This window comes from Aptenodytes forsteri, unplaced genomic scaffold, assembly GCF_000699145.1.
Source record: "Aptenodytes forsteri isolate BGI_AS27 unplaced genomic scaffold, ASM69914v1 Scaffold396, whole genome shotgun sequence".
In the NCBI taxonomy this organism is placed as follows: domain Eukaryota; kingdom Metazoa; phylum Chordata; class Aves; order Sphenisciformes; family Spheniscidae; genus Aptenodytes; species Aptenodytes forsteri.
The window spans coordinates 87,195-104,866 of NW_008794215.1; the positions used below are offsets into that span (position 1 = coordinate 87,195).

The 17,672-nt window shown below is 36.7% G+C and overlaps 1 protein-coding gene across 1 annotated transcript in view; it reads left to right on the plus strand.

The window, feature by feature from the left end:
- Nucleotides 1-17,657, plus strand: part of PDE7A (phosphodiesterase 7A) — a 43,866-nt gene extending 26,209 nt beyond the window's left edge. Inside the window, exons 4-13 of the mRNA XM_009285370.2 lie at nucleotides 2,568-2,719; nucleotides 4,410-4,473; nucleotides 6,792-6,887; nucleotides 9,990-10,090; nucleotides 11,972-12,103; nucleotides 12,435-12,526; nucleotides 13,147-13,291; nucleotides 14,162-14,258; nucleotides 15,271-15,351; nucleotides 16,691-17,657. Of these exons, the coding sequence (XP_009283645.1) occupies nucleotides 2,568-2,719; nucleotides 4,410-4,473; nucleotides 6,792-6,887; nucleotides 9,990-10,090; nucleotides 11,972-12,103; nucleotides 12,435-12,526; nucleotides 13,147-13,291; nucleotides 14,162-14,258; nucleotides 15,271-15,351; nucleotides 16,691-16,902 (1,172 nt within the window). The 3' untranslated portion in view covers nucleotides 16,903-17,657. The remainder of the gene's footprint in view (nucleotides 1-2,567; nucleotides 2,720-4,409; nucleotides 4,474-6,791; nucleotides 6,888-9,989; nucleotides 10,091-11,971; nucleotides 12,104-12,434; nucleotides 12,527-13,146; nucleotides 13,292-14,161; nucleotides 14,259-15,270; nucleotides 15,352-16,690) is intronic.
- Nucleotides 17,658-17,672: the final 15 nt, after the last annotated feature.

Here is a 17,672-nt window from a genome sequence, read left to right on the forward strand (position 1 = left end):
CCTTGGAGATATTCAAAAGCCATCTGGACGTGGTCCTGGGTGATGTGGTCTATGACCTCCAGAGGTCCTTTCCTACCTCAGCTGTTCTGTGATTCTGTAATAGCAGCATTGCTGCCAAGAAAGCTGGAATGAAGTAGGCTTTCTTGTTTGTTTGAATTACATCAGCTGGAGCAGTGCTCTTTTCTCTTTCTTTTTTTCTTCTTTACTTTTTTTTTAAAATAAGGGGGGGAGTAGGATTAATGTGTAAGAGCAGTGGTTTACGAACTATACAAACTGATGATAATTTAGAGAGTTTAAGAATATTTTAAAGATGAATGTCTCAATAGCATATTGCAAAATAAAGAGTAATGACTCTTCAGCTTCACAGAAAACTAATTCATTTGCCTCTGTACCCACGCCATCATCAGAAAAAATACTGAAGAAAAACATGTGGAGTAATTCATTTGCCTCTGTACCCACACCATCATCAGAAAAAATACTGAAGCAAAAACATGTGCAACCCCCCCCAGATGACTTATGAACACAAATATAGGTTGAACGCAGGCCTATACTAATATACTATTATCGCAGTTCTGTGGTGTTGTGCGCTTTGCTGACAAAAGCTGTTGGTTTGCTTGTTTTACCTACATCATACTGTTCTGCTAAAGATTAATGGGTGGCATCTGTGACAGTGAGACTTTTTTGTAGCATAACAACAAAAGTAGGTTTTTGTTAACTATTGATCTGTAAAAGACTACTTATGATCAAGAAAACTATCTGTACTTCCAGAAGAGTGCCGATTTCTCCTACTTAAAATATTTCATTTTACTGAGATTTAGTGAAGTTCCTGGATTTTGTAGTGACTTTGTGGACATTTTGGATCATTTTATGACCTAAATATACCCATTTTATATTATTTTATATCAAACCTAATGACTTCTGTTCTGAAATGAGGATTTTAAGGGACTGGATCAAGATGGGGGGCGGGGGGGAATGACGACGACTTCTTACCCGAAACCTATGCTCTGTTAACAGGAACAGCTGTATCGCTCCCTGCTTCTCTATTCTGCAGGCTGGCAGTGCTCAGACTGTAACCTCATGTTAACAAATGTGATTAGAAATATTAGTAGAGTAATGCAGCATGACAGAATTTATTTGCCTGCTGTATGTGTGAATGTTGCTTTATAAGCAACCTTTATCATATATAGTACACCTGCTTACGTAACTGGGAGAGAGAGAGATACACATATGTACCAGTGTCTCCAGAGGAAACGCCCTTGGCCTTAATTGTGATGACCTGAAGAAAGGTATCTCATGTGAAGTTATCTGTGTTAGCCCTTTGAAACTGATGGGAACTTCAGTACCTTGATGAAGTGTTTCAGGCATGTGTGAAAGAATATTCCAGTCTTGTCAATTTAGTCTCTGTTAGCGCAGACTGTTGATGTGAAATGCTGCTGCATTTGATTAGATATTGTATGTTCGTGCAATTGTCAATTCTGTTCAGAGGCATCTTATTAGTGTAGATTGGAAATTAACATATTAATAAGTTAATGTAGAACAGAAGGTACGTTGGAACTTTTGCAGGGAGAAGAATTTATATGGCTAAAGATTTATCTTGCGTAGAATTAAACTGCTTTCACTAGAAATCACTGATTTTTTTAATTGAGGTTGTTAATAAGGCCACACCTTCCCCTGTACAATATTTTAGACTGACTTTAAGAACAAAAATTGTAACAGCTTACTTCACCAATTTCTAATATGCCTTGTTCTTGTAAGGGCAAGAGGTCTATACTACAAAGTTGGGCTCATGTTGGTTTTGAGGATCTGCATTTTTGGATCAAGTGGAATTGAACATAAGCTAGCATCAGTCATTTTTAACCTAATAAGAGTAAAGGAAAATATTTGGATTAATCTTTGCAAACAGGCTAAAACAGTTTTCTGTAGTCTTTTCACTGTACTGGGAAATGGAATTACATATGCTGTGAAAGTAAATGTGGTACTTGTTTGGCAGAGGAGAGGTTCTGAGCATAATTATCTGTAAAAGCACCAAAATCACTTCAGTGTGTTTAAAACTTTGCCAGTAAAGTTAAGAGAATTTCTGAGTTTTAAAATCCGTGTAAAAGTTATTTGTACGTGCTCAAAACCTACTTGTAACTCCTGTATTAACACACAATTACTGATATTCTCTTGTTGATGTAACATCTTTTACATGATTTGTTAGGGACATGGATCGGATGTGTATACATGAGCGCAGTTTTCCAAAAAGAACTTGTTTGGAATACTGTGTGTGTTTTTAAACAAGTTCCATAATATTTCTGTCCTTTCAATAACAGAGTTCCTTAAAAAGATAAGTTTCAGCTATGATTTTTAAATATTTGTTTTTCTTTACAGGATGCTTACATAGAAAACCTTCTTTTCTAAGCCATGGCTCTGTACTTCTTATTAATAAAAAATCTCTGTGACTGAAACATTTGATACATCAATAAAAATAAAAATTGCAGTGCCTTTGTTGTACAATACTTCCCTGAACAGTCTTTTTTTTTTTGTAAAGGTTTATTAGAGAGTATTTATTGTCTTGTTTTTTGTAGCAAATTCTGAAATCGAGGTGTCTGTGTCTGCGAGAAATGTGAGAAGGTTGCTTAGTTTCCAGCGATACCTGAGATCTTCCCGTTTTTTCCGTGGTATCACTGTTTCAAATTCTTCAAACATTTTAGATGATGACTATAATGGACAAGCAAAGGTTGGTTGCTTGATGATTTTTTTTTTTTTAAATTATGCTTTTAAAAATGTTCGCTAGTATATAACTGTATCTTATATTAAGCGATAGTGCAGCCAAATACAAATTTTCAGCATGTATTTTTTATATCTGTGTGTGTGTTTGTGTGTGTGTGTATATATATTTGTCTATATCTTAATAAAGTCCAGCCAAAATTACCTGGTTTCTGACAAACTCCTTCACCTCCCACAAGTTTACTGGGATGATTTTTAGAGCTTATATGGCTAGCAGTTTTTTTAATAACTGTAGTGAATGGAGGATGCACTGTAATAACTGAAGAAAGTGAAGAAAGAAAAATGTAACTATTTAAGAAATGTAATGGAGCAATTTGGACAACTATTACCCCTCCACCCCCCCCCACCCCTCCTTTCTTTTTTAGTCTAACCTCATTACTGAACATCTGGAAGAGTGACTACTACTGAATACTCAATAAAATGCATAAATGGATTTATCAGAAGATTATTATGCCAAATGACTTTTTCTTTGGTAGGCAATTCTTCTAGAAAAGAAAAGTGTGATAGCTCTAATATACCCACACTGCAGTAAAGCAAACTGGGAAGATGGGCAATACTAAAAGAATAGTTGGATGAAGGGCTAGTGAATTGGGGACAGAGGATGGATAGAGCTGAAGGGGACTGAGCAGGCAAAGTTTACAGGTTGTGTTCAAGATTCCAAAGGCTGTGTCGTCTTAATGATTGTGTGTAAAGCTTCTTGTTCATAACCTTGACGCAGAAAAGGAGTATGCTTATAATGCAATGTATCCGTATGACACACAATCAGGCTGCAGAGTAGGAAGACCCTGATAACCTGGAGGATGGATTTTTAAAAAATGTACATTTAATTAAACAGCAGAAAGATCTTGTTAATGCTGTTTGTTTCTTCTGGCAGCTGAGTTTTAGTGACTGGTGGAGAAAAGCTAGAACGTAGTAATTGGATCACGAAACAGCTCTACTAATCTAATGAGAATAGGAGAAGGCAAGTATCCCTTGTAAAACGTGCTGGGCAGGTATTTCTGATAGAGGTAGGGGAAGCAAGGATTGTGACTGCTGAACTCCGGTGAGGCCTCGAGTGCTGTTTGCTGTTCTTGTTCATCCCTGTTGCTGGAAGAACAGTTTATGTGGAGCAGCTGTGAAGGAGTGCTACCTCAGTGAGGTGGAAAGTCAAAAGCCAGTTTCTTAAAAAAGAAATTAAAAGCTTGGCTCATACGTCTGGTAAAGCATCTAGATATTATTTCTCTTCTCTAAACAACAAGGGAAACAGAAACTGAGGTGGAGGACTACACAGAGATTAACTACTAGCTCATTGCAAAAATTAAAAGTGGAAGAAGTCTGAACACAGAGTTATTCTGTCATATGGTTTCTGTTTTTAACCTAATTGTTTTAAATTGTATTTCTTTTAAGAAATTGACTCAAGGATGAAGGGAAAATCTCAAACCAGTACTGTCAAGACACTTGTATTTCAGTTTTTCAATTTGCAACATGTATTTTAAAGTTTTCCAGTTATCAGACAAATTTAATTATTATTTTAATACTATTTTTTGTATATAGAAATCCTAAGACTTGCATCAGTCTCTGAAATCTTAAATACTCCTCTGGGCTATGGGAAGATAGGCATATACTGAGAAAAAAGTGACAGCTTTTGTGTTTTCTTTCAGTGTATGCTGGAGAAGGTTGGAAATTGGAATTTTGATATTTTTCTTTTTGATAGACTGACAAATGGTGAGTTTACTTTTCCTATTTCATTTGTGTTTTATCTCTTAGCATAACTTAACTATTGCTCTTATGTTGTGGTATATGATTGCTTGTTCGCTAAAAAGCACAAATTTTATCGAGTAGTACTTTTTGATTTAATAGTCTTTAATCTAAATCCTAGTTTGCCTGGTCACTCTGTTAAAATACCGTTACTGTCAGTACTGATAATAATAATTGATTTGTGGAAGAGGCCCTTCTTGTACTTTGTAGGTTGCTGTTCTCTCTTAGTAATTTGAAGTAGTAATTTGATATAAATTAACAAATAGTTTTGCTTAGTCTTTTTTTTTAATTATGGAATGCTGGTAACTTATATGGTTGTGTCCAAAAGGTCATTTATATTGAACAAGTATTTTTCTGATAAATTTAATGTTAGATAGAATAGTTCTATTACTTTACATTACAACAAGAAGGCATGTTGGTATGAATGTATTATAATTATGGCATATAATACCTAGAGAATTAGGAGTTGAGCAGACAGAAGCTGCTGTACGCATAGCTTGCACAAAATGCAAAAAGGAAGAGAATATTATGGTTAGTTTAGTGCACCCATTACAAATAGTGGTAGGAACTACAGAAGTAGTTGGTTTAAAAAAAAAAAAATCAAAGTATTGTTTAAGTTATGAACAGTTAGAAAAGAGATCTGTAAATGTGCTGGAAAGGAAGAGGGAGGGCTGCTGCACTGGGTACGGTGAAGTTTTGTATTATAATCACAGCAATGGAAGCTGAGTTTTGAATAGAATGGAAGGAGGAGATGAGCGAGTCCAGCGCCACAGCAACATTTGTGCCAGCGTGGGAAGCGAATGGAGGGCAGCTCTTGCAGGTTTTACATCAGTCAAATGGAGTTGGTAGCAGAGATACAGTCATAGTGTTTAAAGTTGGCAGAAAGAAACAGAAATGAAGTTCGGAAAGGAAAATACAGCACTAAAAGATAACTTTCTCTCCTGTTTTCTTGAAGGGATGCTTGGTTTAATCTAGTGCAAAAGTAGTATCCTCACAGTTTGATTTAATACAGAAATGGATATAAAAAATGAAAACAGTGAGGATTTTTACAAATAGAATGTTTATCTATCTATATAAACTTGAGACTAGTTAACAATGAAAAAAAGCTATGTGTGCAAGTTAACCTGTTTGTAAGCATAGCTTATATCAGATTAGTTTGTCAGACAGGAGTAATCTGAAATCATCCTTTTTATATGAGGCCTTCTCTACCTTTTAAATATGCTTTTTTCAAATACATTTTTGATACTACCAGTGCAGCTTCTATTGTGGAAGCCTTTCTATACCATCCTCTTTGCATCCTAATTTAGTCATTTTAGGAGGACATGTTGAACAGGCAGTCTTGTTCTTGAAAGTTTGTAAGGGGAGAATGCTGTATATAAAACTCTGCTTGATGAACTGCTCTGGACGAGCCTGTAAGAAACAAGCTACTCAGTAAATGTTGTTCAAAGAATTGTGTATCTTATTGTGAGAAAGTGGTGTGCGCACGCAAGTACTTCAAGCATGCAAGTACAATAAGCGAGACTTAGCAAAAATTTTTGTCCTTTTGTACCTCAGTTTCTGTCTGTGCTAGGTTAATTCCTGCTAGATGAAGATTGTCAATGTACCAAAACTGAGTTATCTGCCACTACATATTGTTTGCAGAGTAAATAAGCAAGCTATTTCTCTGTCTCTTACCGTTTTACTTGTTTTACCACTGCAAGTGATTGTAGTAATATAGCTATGAGTAGGTGAAGTATATTGTAAGCTTGTAAGAGTATACGTTTCCTAGAGAAACTTAAAACTTTTTCTTTTAGTTCTGTGTGAAATAAGGAGTAGTTTAGCAAAACACATGATGAAAATGAGAGATAGCATATGTACAATGTACACTAATTGATAGTGTTGGTTAGCTTTTTCCTTCGCCTGGTTATTTTTGTATTCGGTTTTAAACTGTATGTCTGTTTATAAAAATCATGATGTAACATAACACAAAGTTGAATACTGTTGTAACAGGTTTTGCACATTGAAACCTGTTGCTTTTTTAATGTTCAGTAACATTTTCCTCTTATCAGTTGACAGTGGACAATTGGTGAATGCATTATGATTATGCAAAAACACTGGTGATTACTAGAGGAGATAGCTAATGGAATCTCGTCATGCAGTAGGATTGAAATATTTATCATAAATTGGTGTAGAGACATTTGCTTGTGTAATTTTTGTGACCAATTTGTTTGAAATTCTACATTTCTTATGAAAGAGTCACTGATTTCATGGCTTCCAATGAATTAGTATTTTCATCTTATTTTTAGGAAACAGTCTAGTCAGCTTAACCTTTCATCTGTTTAATCTTCATGGACTAATTGAACACTTCCAGTTAGATACGATGAAACTTCGTAGATTTTTGGGTAAATACAGCTTTTTATTATGATGAATATTGCTGTTTATCCGCATTTTTATACCTTAACTGAAGTGCTGGTTATAGTTTAGCAATAAGGTTTGAAGAATACTGATGCAGTCCAGATTGTGCAGTGATTTAAATTACACTGATTGAGACAATCTCTCAAAGTTTCTATGAGTATAGAAATCTCCATGTCAAATCCAAGGAAATATTACCAAGTTTAGTAGTTTTGTAGCAGATGCTGTATTGTACTTATTAAATCTAAATAATCAGGCATATATATGACATTGTGTGACATTTTTATTGGGAAAGGCTAGACAGCTCCTTTTTTTGTTTTGATTTTCAGTTCTCTCTTAATCTTAATTTCTGAAGTTCATGATATAGTTCCCTAACTGTATTGAACATGCCAGCTTGGCCGTATTGAATGGTGCCAATTTGATGCTATCTCTTGCTTGCTCAAACTCTCCTACAAATAAGCACTGTACTGTGTGGGCATACTTTCTCCACAGACAGAGCGCAAGACAATTTTACTCGAATGTTTGGGCCTGCAGCAGTGGAATGCTTCAACAGAAATAATTGTAAATGTGATGTAGAACATTCAAACCAAACTTGACAGCTGAAAGAGCTGTCTTTCTGCATCCCCATACCACAGACACAGACGCTGGTGTGAGACTTTCTTCCTTTGGTGATTCTGTGACAGTACCTTTTATTTAATTTTGTGGAGTGGGATGCCTTTTTTTAACTAAGCAGGAGAAACAAGTTTCTGGTCCCTTTTAGCAGGCTTTCACAGTTTCAAAGAAAACAATTTTGTGGTTACAAAGCTTGTCATTTAACAGACAAGAAATCACATTTGGAAGGCTTTTCTCCCCTTTCAAATAAGGGAATGTTTTTGTTTTCATTATTTAGTTCTCTTTTAGCTTTAAAAAATTTCAGTTTTGTCTTGCATTTCATGTTGTTTTAAAGTGGACACAATTCCTTTCAGTTTCAAAAAAGTAGCTCAGCTGACCTTGACTGATATATTGGAATGTGAAGAAAATGATTATAGAAATCTGGTCTTAGGCTTCTCAAGTTGTAACTGAGTGTGTTTTGTCTTTCTCATCTTGCTTATTTCCTGGTTAGTACTTGAAATGAAAGACCAGTTAGGAATGACTGGATTAGTTAAATGGTTATCAAAAGACAACAATAGTCTTAACTACGTATGACTACTCAAAGCCGTAAGTCACTAAAATGAGATTAGACTTGGAAGAAGGCAAAATTTTGTTCTAGCTTTGAAATTCGCAACTTTTCCCTTTTTGTTAATGCCTTCTACTTAATAGCAGTAAGAAAACCATTTCTTAGATCTGTCCTAGCCTATCTGTCCAATCAAGGAACCTTCTTCCAAATACAGCTTCTTTAGGATGAACCCAGTTCATTCTTTGCTTTTGCTACCTCTCATACCCTAGTCCAAAGTAATCTGAAGATCAAATTCCAGAAGACTAGGGCAGCTCAAGTGGTCCATAGTGCCACATAAAATTCACTTTATTTGAGAACTTACTGGAATCCTTTTAAGGAGAGAAATCTGATTTTAGTCCTCAGTAGGATCACAACTTTTTATTTTTGTGTGTGTATATATATATCACCTATGTATGTGTGTGTGTATAAATGTTTGTTTATACACATACACAGTCTTTCTGTGATTTCCAAAGGTTACTTGGAGATCTGTCTCCTCCTACTGCGTGTTTTCAAGTTCTTATTCCAGACCTGAACGGGGGGGAGAGAAAATCCAAAGTACTACATTACTGGAAACATAGGATTGTTGTGCCATTCTAGTTCTGGCAAACCACGATCAAAATATTGTCCTAGGTCTGCTTTATTAAAATAAGTAAGTTAAGAAAATTGTTGACTTCAGGTAGCTGGACCAGCCTATGAAGCCACAAAAAATTGAGGAGTAAGCCAAGGACATCCTCATTCATGCAGTGGATGTGAGGAACAGGTGAAAGGGAGATCTACTGCAGGTTAATAGAGCCCGAAGATGCTTATTTTCATTATTTTCCATATGAGGTGTCAGCTATGTATTGACTACTATTGAGATTACATGATGGTTACAGTATTTTGACTTTTCATGAGCCACAGCTCTTCACAAATACCACGGCAGTAATGCTATAACGTTACAGTCACAATTACATGGAGGGTACTGGCTTGTAAACTGAGTAGGAAAAGAGGTTGCGGGCATGTTTGTTCGAATGGGACTGACAGACAGTAGCCAGCCAGGAAGATGTTCTTTTGAGGTTTGCTTGAAAGAGCTAACGTGTCGTATCAGGCAAAATGTTAGAATATAGTTTGATTGCTGTGCTTCAGATCTTCTCCCCCTCCATCCTTTTTAACATTATAGTTCTTTTACTCTATGTACTCAAGCTAATGTGAATGTCCTTTAAAGTATTCTACCTATAATGTTTAAAGACAGCCAGGAAGTTGGAGGATAGAGGAGGAAAGGAAGGAAGAAGTTAAATAGGGAATATTAAATCTAGGAGTGGTTAGTCAGACCATCATCTAAATGAGATTCTTTTCTAAATTGCATATAGGCTTAAATTTGCCTGAGTACAAGTATGAGAAGATGCCTAAACTATGTAGAGGTGGCTTCCCATGACCACTCTCCTGAAGGGGAAAGAAAAGCACTTCATATGACAGGAAAGCAGTGCCTAATTCCTCTGATCCTGTCTGTTTTCAAGGCATGATATGAAGTCATCCTGATGCTTTGGTAAATAGTATCATCTTCATTTTGTGTTCCAGGTTGCCTCAACATTCAGACAGGCTAGATTATCAAAGGGAGCCTTTCCTAGGAAGTTCTGAAAGTCAAAGTATCTCAGATTATATATTGATTGCAAGTTGTTTAATTTTTGCTCTGAGATGACTTTACATGTAGTTGATTTACTTTAGAAAATACTGTTTCTTCACATAAAAATCTTTTATACCTGGGTCTTGGTTCAACTGACGATTTATTGACTTTGACGCTTTTATGTGTATGTAACTTGTGATATTGCATATTTCTGTGCCTAACAAGGACATATAAAATGGTACTTGAAAAAATTGCTATTTTATTTAAATTTGGATATTTGTTATTTTCCTGCAGTTATGGTTCAAGAAGATTATCACAGTCAAAACCCTTATCATAATGCAGTTCATGCTGCTGATGTGACTCAGGCCATGCACTGTTACTTAAAAGAGCCCAAGGTAAGGGAGCGTTCTCACTTTTACATCACATGTACATATAGAAATACATGTATTTGTGCATGCGCATATAAATAGATTGTGTGCACATCTATACATATATGCGTATATGCACACACTTTTTATTAAAAACAAACAAACCCCAAAACCTAACAGAAACCACTTTTTGAACACAAAAAGGCGGGGGAGGAATCTCCGTGTTGCTGAGGCTGTGGGTTCATGCTTAGCAGCACGCTTTTCTTTTTTCCCCTCTTCTGAGCTGGCATTGTCTTTTGTGTGACTTCATGTTGAACCAGAGTAAGGAATTAAGATTGCAGCTGTTTAGCATAGCACCGTGCCCCAAGACATTTACATAGAATCACAACCTGAGTTAGAGCTGGCAATAATAAACGTGTATTCATGGTTTGGGGTGGTTTTTTTTTTTGTTTGGTGGTTGTTTTTTCCTCCAGAAACTACTGTTACCTTGCTTTGCTCATCTTTGATGTTAATGAATAGTATGCTTCTGCTAGAGGCACCTTATAGCAAGACATCAAGGGTTCTCTTTGGCCTTTCTTTCTAAAAAAGGGCAGCGTGACAGACCTTAAAGAGCTGAGCTAGTTGAGTGTTTGTTTCTTATTACTTGGACTGCTGGCAGTCTGCTGTAAGTGATGTCTTGGACAATTTCAGGGCTAAATCCTGTCCTTCTGTATTAAATTGAAAACTGTAGTGCTCTCTAGCCAGGTGAGAAGTTGTCTAGCTTGATGCAGATTATCACCAATCTGGTATTCTCTTGAATAGCATAGCTCTGCTTCTGAGGTGAAAACAAGTAAGTTCTGGGTCCGTGGACGTTTTTCAGAGGCTCTTTGCGCACTCCTCCCACTTAGTTTCTCAGTGCTGCTCTCAGATCAATTGTTGGTGCAGTGAGCCAAATCAGAGCTGATACATGATGAGCTTTTTTTATGGCATGCAGTTTGGAAGCTCTGAGCATTTTTTATTTAATACTCGTGATGGAAGTTTTGTAATGCTTTGGATACAAGTATAGACTTTGTATTTTTAGTAACATATAAAGCTACTGGTTCTGTTGCACCAAAGTACATTATAAACATGTGAGGCATGATAGATGGCAAATGCAACAGGGAATATGAACTTCTTTCCTTGCATGGTGTTTGCTGCATTTCACTTTTGTGCACGCAGAACTGTCCTCTCTGTTTTAGTGCAAGCTAGACTTTGTTACTGAGTTTAACTCACAGACCAGACTCCCAACCAGAAGTAGTAACAGCTATGAACAGTGAAAATAACTCAGCATGAAACTGCATGGACTTAATCGACATGCACATACTTACTGAAAATACTTATTTTTGGCAGATTTTCCTCCTTCGGTTCTTTTCCTGGTGGACTTTGAAATATAATTTTGCGCGAGAGTAGAAATCCATTCTGAACAGTTCTAAAGTCTTCCAGAGCATTATTTTTCTTCCTTTTAAGATGAAAGTTTTTTGTTTTTTAAAATATACTCCGCATTTAAAGCAGAATTGACACATACAGACAGACTTGGTAAATGAGATGGAGAGCTAATTTTAAGAATTTGCTGCTTTTACAGGATCTGGTTAGAAATAGTACTTCATTACCAGCCAGAAAGTAGCATTTTGTGTGCCAGCATTTTTAAAGATTGAACCTTCCCATTCAGAAAGAATAATGCTTAAACCATCGTTGAAATTTTGTAGTTTTGGGGGGGAAATACTGTGAAAACTCAGTGGAATATTAGATTTACATTATTAAAATTTTCTCTGAGTTTCTATTGGCTTTTAATTACTGAAAAAGAAAAACAAAAACGTGACACTCATGCACTTTTTCTAAGGGCATACTTGCATTGCTAACAGAAATACATTTGTGGTTATTATCTTACAGCTTTCCAAATCTTTAACTCCATGGGATGTTCTGCTCAGTTTAATAGCAGCTGCCACACATGATTTGGATCACCCAGGCGTTAATCAACCTTTCCTAATTAAAACAAACCATTACTTAGCAACTTTATATAAGGTAAGGACAAAATCGGTTGCTTTGTTAAAACCAGGTTTGGAGAATGTCTGAGGAGTACAGAAAAGGAGTATAAATTGTGATGTGTTTAGCTAGTGGTAGGTTTGAATCCAGACATTGTTTCCATGCCACTGGGATAAAAAGAAGTGCAAGCTAACAAAGTATTCAGGATTTGTGAGTTTTAACCTCCTTGGGAAAAAAAAAAAAGAAAAGAAGAAAGAAAAACACCCCCCCGAAAACATAACAAAACTGTCTGGTACCACTCTTAGTATATAGCTCTTCAGTTTAAGAAAAAGTCATTGATTGATACCTGTAATACCCTTTTCATTCGCAGAATACCTCAGTATTAGAGAACCATCACTGGAGATCAGCAGTGGGGTTGCTGAGAGAGTCTGGTTTATTTGCACATATGTCATTAGAAAACAGGTATGTTTATACAAAATAGTATGGATTAGTTTAAGATGTAAGCAAGCTGTCACTTAAGACAGCCTTGCAAAACAAGCTAAATTATTGCATGGCAGTTCTGAATACAAAACGTAGGTTGCGATCTATTTTAAGAATTCCTGGATACCATGCTGTTGGAGTAGAGCAGTTCATGGTGCAATGTGATATTCGGAAAATAACATTTACTGCGAGCACACTGAAGAAGTGTGTTCATATAGTCAAGCACCTGTTTAGATTAAACTTGGCAGCCTTTTCTCGTTCTGCCACCACAACTTTAAAGTAGACCCTCTTCACCTACTTTAACAAGAAATAAGCTTTAAACAATTAGTTTGTGTATTTTTAAGGAAAAAAAAAAAGTGGGTGGGGGGAGGAAGCTAAAAACTGTTTTAGTCTTCCTGAAAGCTGCCAGTGAAACATCCTGGTATTTCTATGGATGTTGTAGGATTTTTCAGAGAGGGAAAACAAAAAAACAAGAAATAGTTCAGTGAAATTGCTGATTATAAATCTTGTATAATAATGAATATGACAAGACATGTAAATCTAGTGATGGCTGTTGTTCTTAATTGTTATGCTTTTTGAATGTTTGGTATCGCTAATTTCAGACAGCTGATGGAAAGCCAGATAGGTGATCTCATTCTTGCCACAGACATCAGTCAGCAAAATGAGTATCTGTCCATGTTTCGATCCCATTTGGATAGAGGAGACCTATGTTTAGAGAATGCGAACCATCGTCACTTCATTTTACAGGTGATCTTTCTGGTAATATTTTTGAACACATCATTTTAGCGTCAAAAATAATTTACTTAAAATGCTAAATACTACTTCTTCCAGACTATCTCCTACTTTCAAAATGAAGTAGAAATATTTTTTTAGTCATTTTGTTTCATTACAAAAAGGTTGTTCCCTCCACTTCAGTCTCCCCGCCTCCCAGCAGTCCTCCCAAGTGATGTTGTGTGTTGGTTAAGTCTGATAACTCAGAGCTGCTAAACCAAGGAGAGTTGTGTTTCCAAGACAAGGTTTAGTTCTTCTGATGACTCCAGTGCAGACTCAGAACTGTGAAATGCTTTGTCAGAATCTATTTCAGGAAAGGAAAGCACTGTTGCTGTGAATCAGTTTGCAGCTGTGCTAGAGAGAGGTTTAGCAAGCTTTAAAAACAAAAGCCTTGAGAGTCTCTTTAGGTTTATAGAAATTTTTGTTATTAGGTTCATATTGTGGACTATAAAAGAAAGTGGACAAACAAATAAGTTCAGTCCTGTGCAAACAATTATTAAAAATGTGAACTTCAGAGCCAGAAATGGAAAATACTGTTTGCTTACTTTGATGTTTCTTTTTCTGAATTTGTTGTCTCCTGTACTAGTGAATATACTAAATATCGTGCCCCCGACATACTTTGACTTGACTTAATTTCCATATTACTCAGAGATGATCATGAGATCCGATAGTTCCCGAAACGTTTTTTAAATATGATTATAGAACATCATTTTAGAGAGAAGCACAAATGGTAGGTAGGTTTGTTATTCACAAAACTTAAAATAATCTGCTGTCAGGAAGTAAATAATTACAGATGCTTCTGTTGGAGGGAGAGGTGATCTAACGCTGTATATGTTAACTTACTAGATGGCTCTGAAGTGTGCTGATATTTGTAATCCGTGTCGGACGTGGGAGCTGAGTAAGCAGTGGAGTGAAAAAGTAACAGAGGAGTTCTTCCATCAAGGCAAGTAAGAGTAGAAGTATCTGTTGGTATTTATACTGTGGAGAGAGCGACTATGAGTCATGGCTGCTTGCAAATAAAGGGATTTATATTTAGGACTAACAGAGATTTACAGTACAGTATGGGATTTTTTTACTTTCATGGGTCGTACTTCTTGCAAAAGGTCGGTGTTACTAAAACCCAACGAAGAATCTGCTTAGAATCTGAATCTAGAATGGCTGGTTCAATAGATCCTTCAGCCTGAAAGGTGCTTCAGATGAATGATTATGCTCACTTTACATTTACCTAGTGGTTTCAGTAAATTATTTAAAATATTCATCATGTATCTTCAATATTTAAGCTTTGGCCGTGAGGCCTGTTGGTAAGCAGGTAAGAGCTGAGGAGGAGATTTTTAGTTACCATGCAGTTAAGGCTACTTATGTAAGCAGTAAATAAAGCTTTTAATTGACAAATGGAGTGAATTTTCTTCATTGTTATTGTTTTAATAATAAAGTGTGCTTCTCCTTTCTTAAGGCTAGTTTAGCTGACTTGAGACATGCTAATTTGTGCATGGATATGCTAAATGGGGAACGGTGCTTTATTTGGTGTTTATCATGTGAAGCTTATTCTTAGATAAAGGTGATGGGGAAGCAGAACAACAAATTGCCTTCAGTGAGACATTTCTGAAGGCTAAGCTGTTCTCTTCCGTATTGCTAAGGGTGGGATCTTAATTTGTCATTTCTATGGCAGTCTAGGAGGTTTTGCAAGGAAGCGTGTTAATCCTTCAGGAAACCTGTGATTTGATATTTTTTCTTTAATGATTGATTGATGAAAAATACAAAGTACTGTTAGTCTCACTGACAGACCTACTTGTTTTTTTTGGGGAGATGGGGGAGAGACGTAAAGGCATTCAGCCTGCTGCAGGATACCATCCTTGTTAACCAACTTGCACAACTCGCCTCTATCAGTGTTTGATGATTCCGTTTGGGTCTGGACTTGGTGACTTAATAGTTGTATTATACTTTTATTTCTTTAGGAGATATTGAAAAAAAGTATCACTTGGGTGTGAGTCCACTTTGTGACCGACAGACGGAAACTATTGCCAACATCCAGATTGGTAACTGCAGTTCGATTTATTTTGGTAGATTTCTTTCAGGATGCAGTTTGAAAAAAGTACCTTTTAGATACGTTTCCTAGAGGTCATAGATGCTCTGTGTGTGTGTGCGCGGCAGCACTTTGTAACAAAGAGGACTTTTTTTTCAATTTGCTGTGTAACGTTTCTCCCTTGAATTGAGTGTTTGCGAAAGGTGCTGCACCGACAGTCCTGGAGACCGAAGCCCCTGTGTTTTCTCACAGAGCAGGTACAGCATGGGAAGCAGCTGTCTGACTTTTCCTGTGCTGCTGCCCAGAACTTTGCTCACCTGAAGTGGCCAGTTTGGGAAGAGGAGGAGTGTTCATTCCCTTGTCCTCGGGTGCCTTTCACAGCGAGGTTGCCACAACAGGGTTCCAGCTCTCTGGGTTTAGCTCTCTGGAATGTTAGCGTTCCTTTTAAATGCAGCCTTAAAAAGGGTGGTGGGCAGAGATTTGATGGAGAACCGTGAATAGCCATTATATTACTTTTTTGCTAACTTGAGTTGGATTTAAAGTAGCAAGAGGGCTGACTTCTTATAGTTACTGTTTTAATGAAGTTGTTCATGTAGATTGAATGGGACTCAATTAAAAACGTAGTGAAGAAAATAATTTGACAAATGTAATTATGACTTCGTGCTTGAAATTAGAGACGAAAACTGATCTGTTCAATCAGCTGCACTGTTTTAATTTGGATTGTTAGAAAATCATACATTTCTGTAATTGACAGATTCAATTTTGGTATTCTTACCGCTGAGTTTTTGGTTCATGGAAATAGACACTATAAAGAAGCGCACATGCGCGTACACACAGACGTGTATATAAATGTTTGTATGTTGATGTTCTGTGGCCTTTGTGTTTAAAAATTTCTCCAATTGGTATTTTTCAGTATTTTTAATCAGCTTAATATTGTGAAAAGATTGTTGTTTCCCCCCCCCCGTGTAATACAGTTCAGAGTGTCTATGGGTAATCTGTTATAAAATCTGTCTCTTAGAAATTTAGGTTTTCTAAAGTAGCTGCTGATGTTTAGATTCTCCCCCCATGTTCTCCAATATTTTCCTTTATTTGGTCATTGTTGTGAAAGAAAGGAGGTTAATTTGTAATCCAATATAATGCTGTTCTTTTTACTGACCAGTAAAATCTTTTACATTTTGAGAGATTATTTTGTAAAGATGCCCGAAATATTGAAATGAATTTTTAAATGCACACTGGAGAATAGTCTGTTGCATTGGTTTTTTTTTGCTAAATTTTATTTAAAATATTTAGTTTGAGTGGTTTTTTCCCCCTGTTTTTTTCACTTGGATATGTTTGTTTGCTTGTTTTCAAAGGTTTTATGACCTACTTAGTGGAGCCACTGTTTGGGGAATGGGCCCGGTTTTCAAACACCAGGCTGTCGCAGACAATGCTTGGCCACCTGGGACTAAACAAGGCTAGCTGGAAGGGAGTGCAGAGGGAACAGTCTGGCAGTGGTGACGATGTTGACCCCGCTTTTGAGGAAATGGACTCAGACATATTACCTCAGGAACCTCGATTGTCCTGACCTCAATCTTCATGACAAAACTGCCTCTTCTCTTGGTATCTGCACGGTTGGATTAAAGGAGATACTTGCCTGCCCAAGGTTGTGGTAAAATGGTAAAACGATGCCAGCATTATTTATTTCCAAGTTTTCCTTTGACACAGACCATTTGAACCAGAATTTTTTTAAACTGCAAGATCTGAACATAGAGCAATATGCACACGCCTCAGTTGGTTTTCGTTCGGAACCTTGAATATGCAAAGCACAGCAGTGACTGAGCCTTGAAGGAACAGTACGAAAGCTTCATTGTGCCACACGGTTTTGGTTTTTTGGTGACATTTGGAATACGGTCTTCGAATCTAAGACTTGAGATGGATTGTTCCACTTTCTTGGAATTTAGCAAGACTTGCATAAATGTGTTCAAAGCATACCTTCCACTCAGTCCCTGTTTTAATACGGAAATGTGAAGTGCCCATCCTCTGCTGCCTCTGGCAAGACTTGATGTTTACAAATGTACTCTGAAACTATTGGTTCTAGACTTAACCTTTGCGCATGGCTGTGAAGGAACCACTAACTTGGTTTTTTTGCTTTTTTAAAAGAAAAAGATCAAATCTGAGACTGCAGCTCTTGTTTCTTTGGATGCCAGAAAAGCCTCCCATTTGCCATAATTTTGTTTGTGCACTGGGAACTGAGCATTCATCATAGAGCACAGCCAAGCTTTACTCCAGTGCTGTATGGGAATGCAATTTTTTAAAGGTGGAAAACACATCTGAATTTGGGAAGGGAAGGGAGGG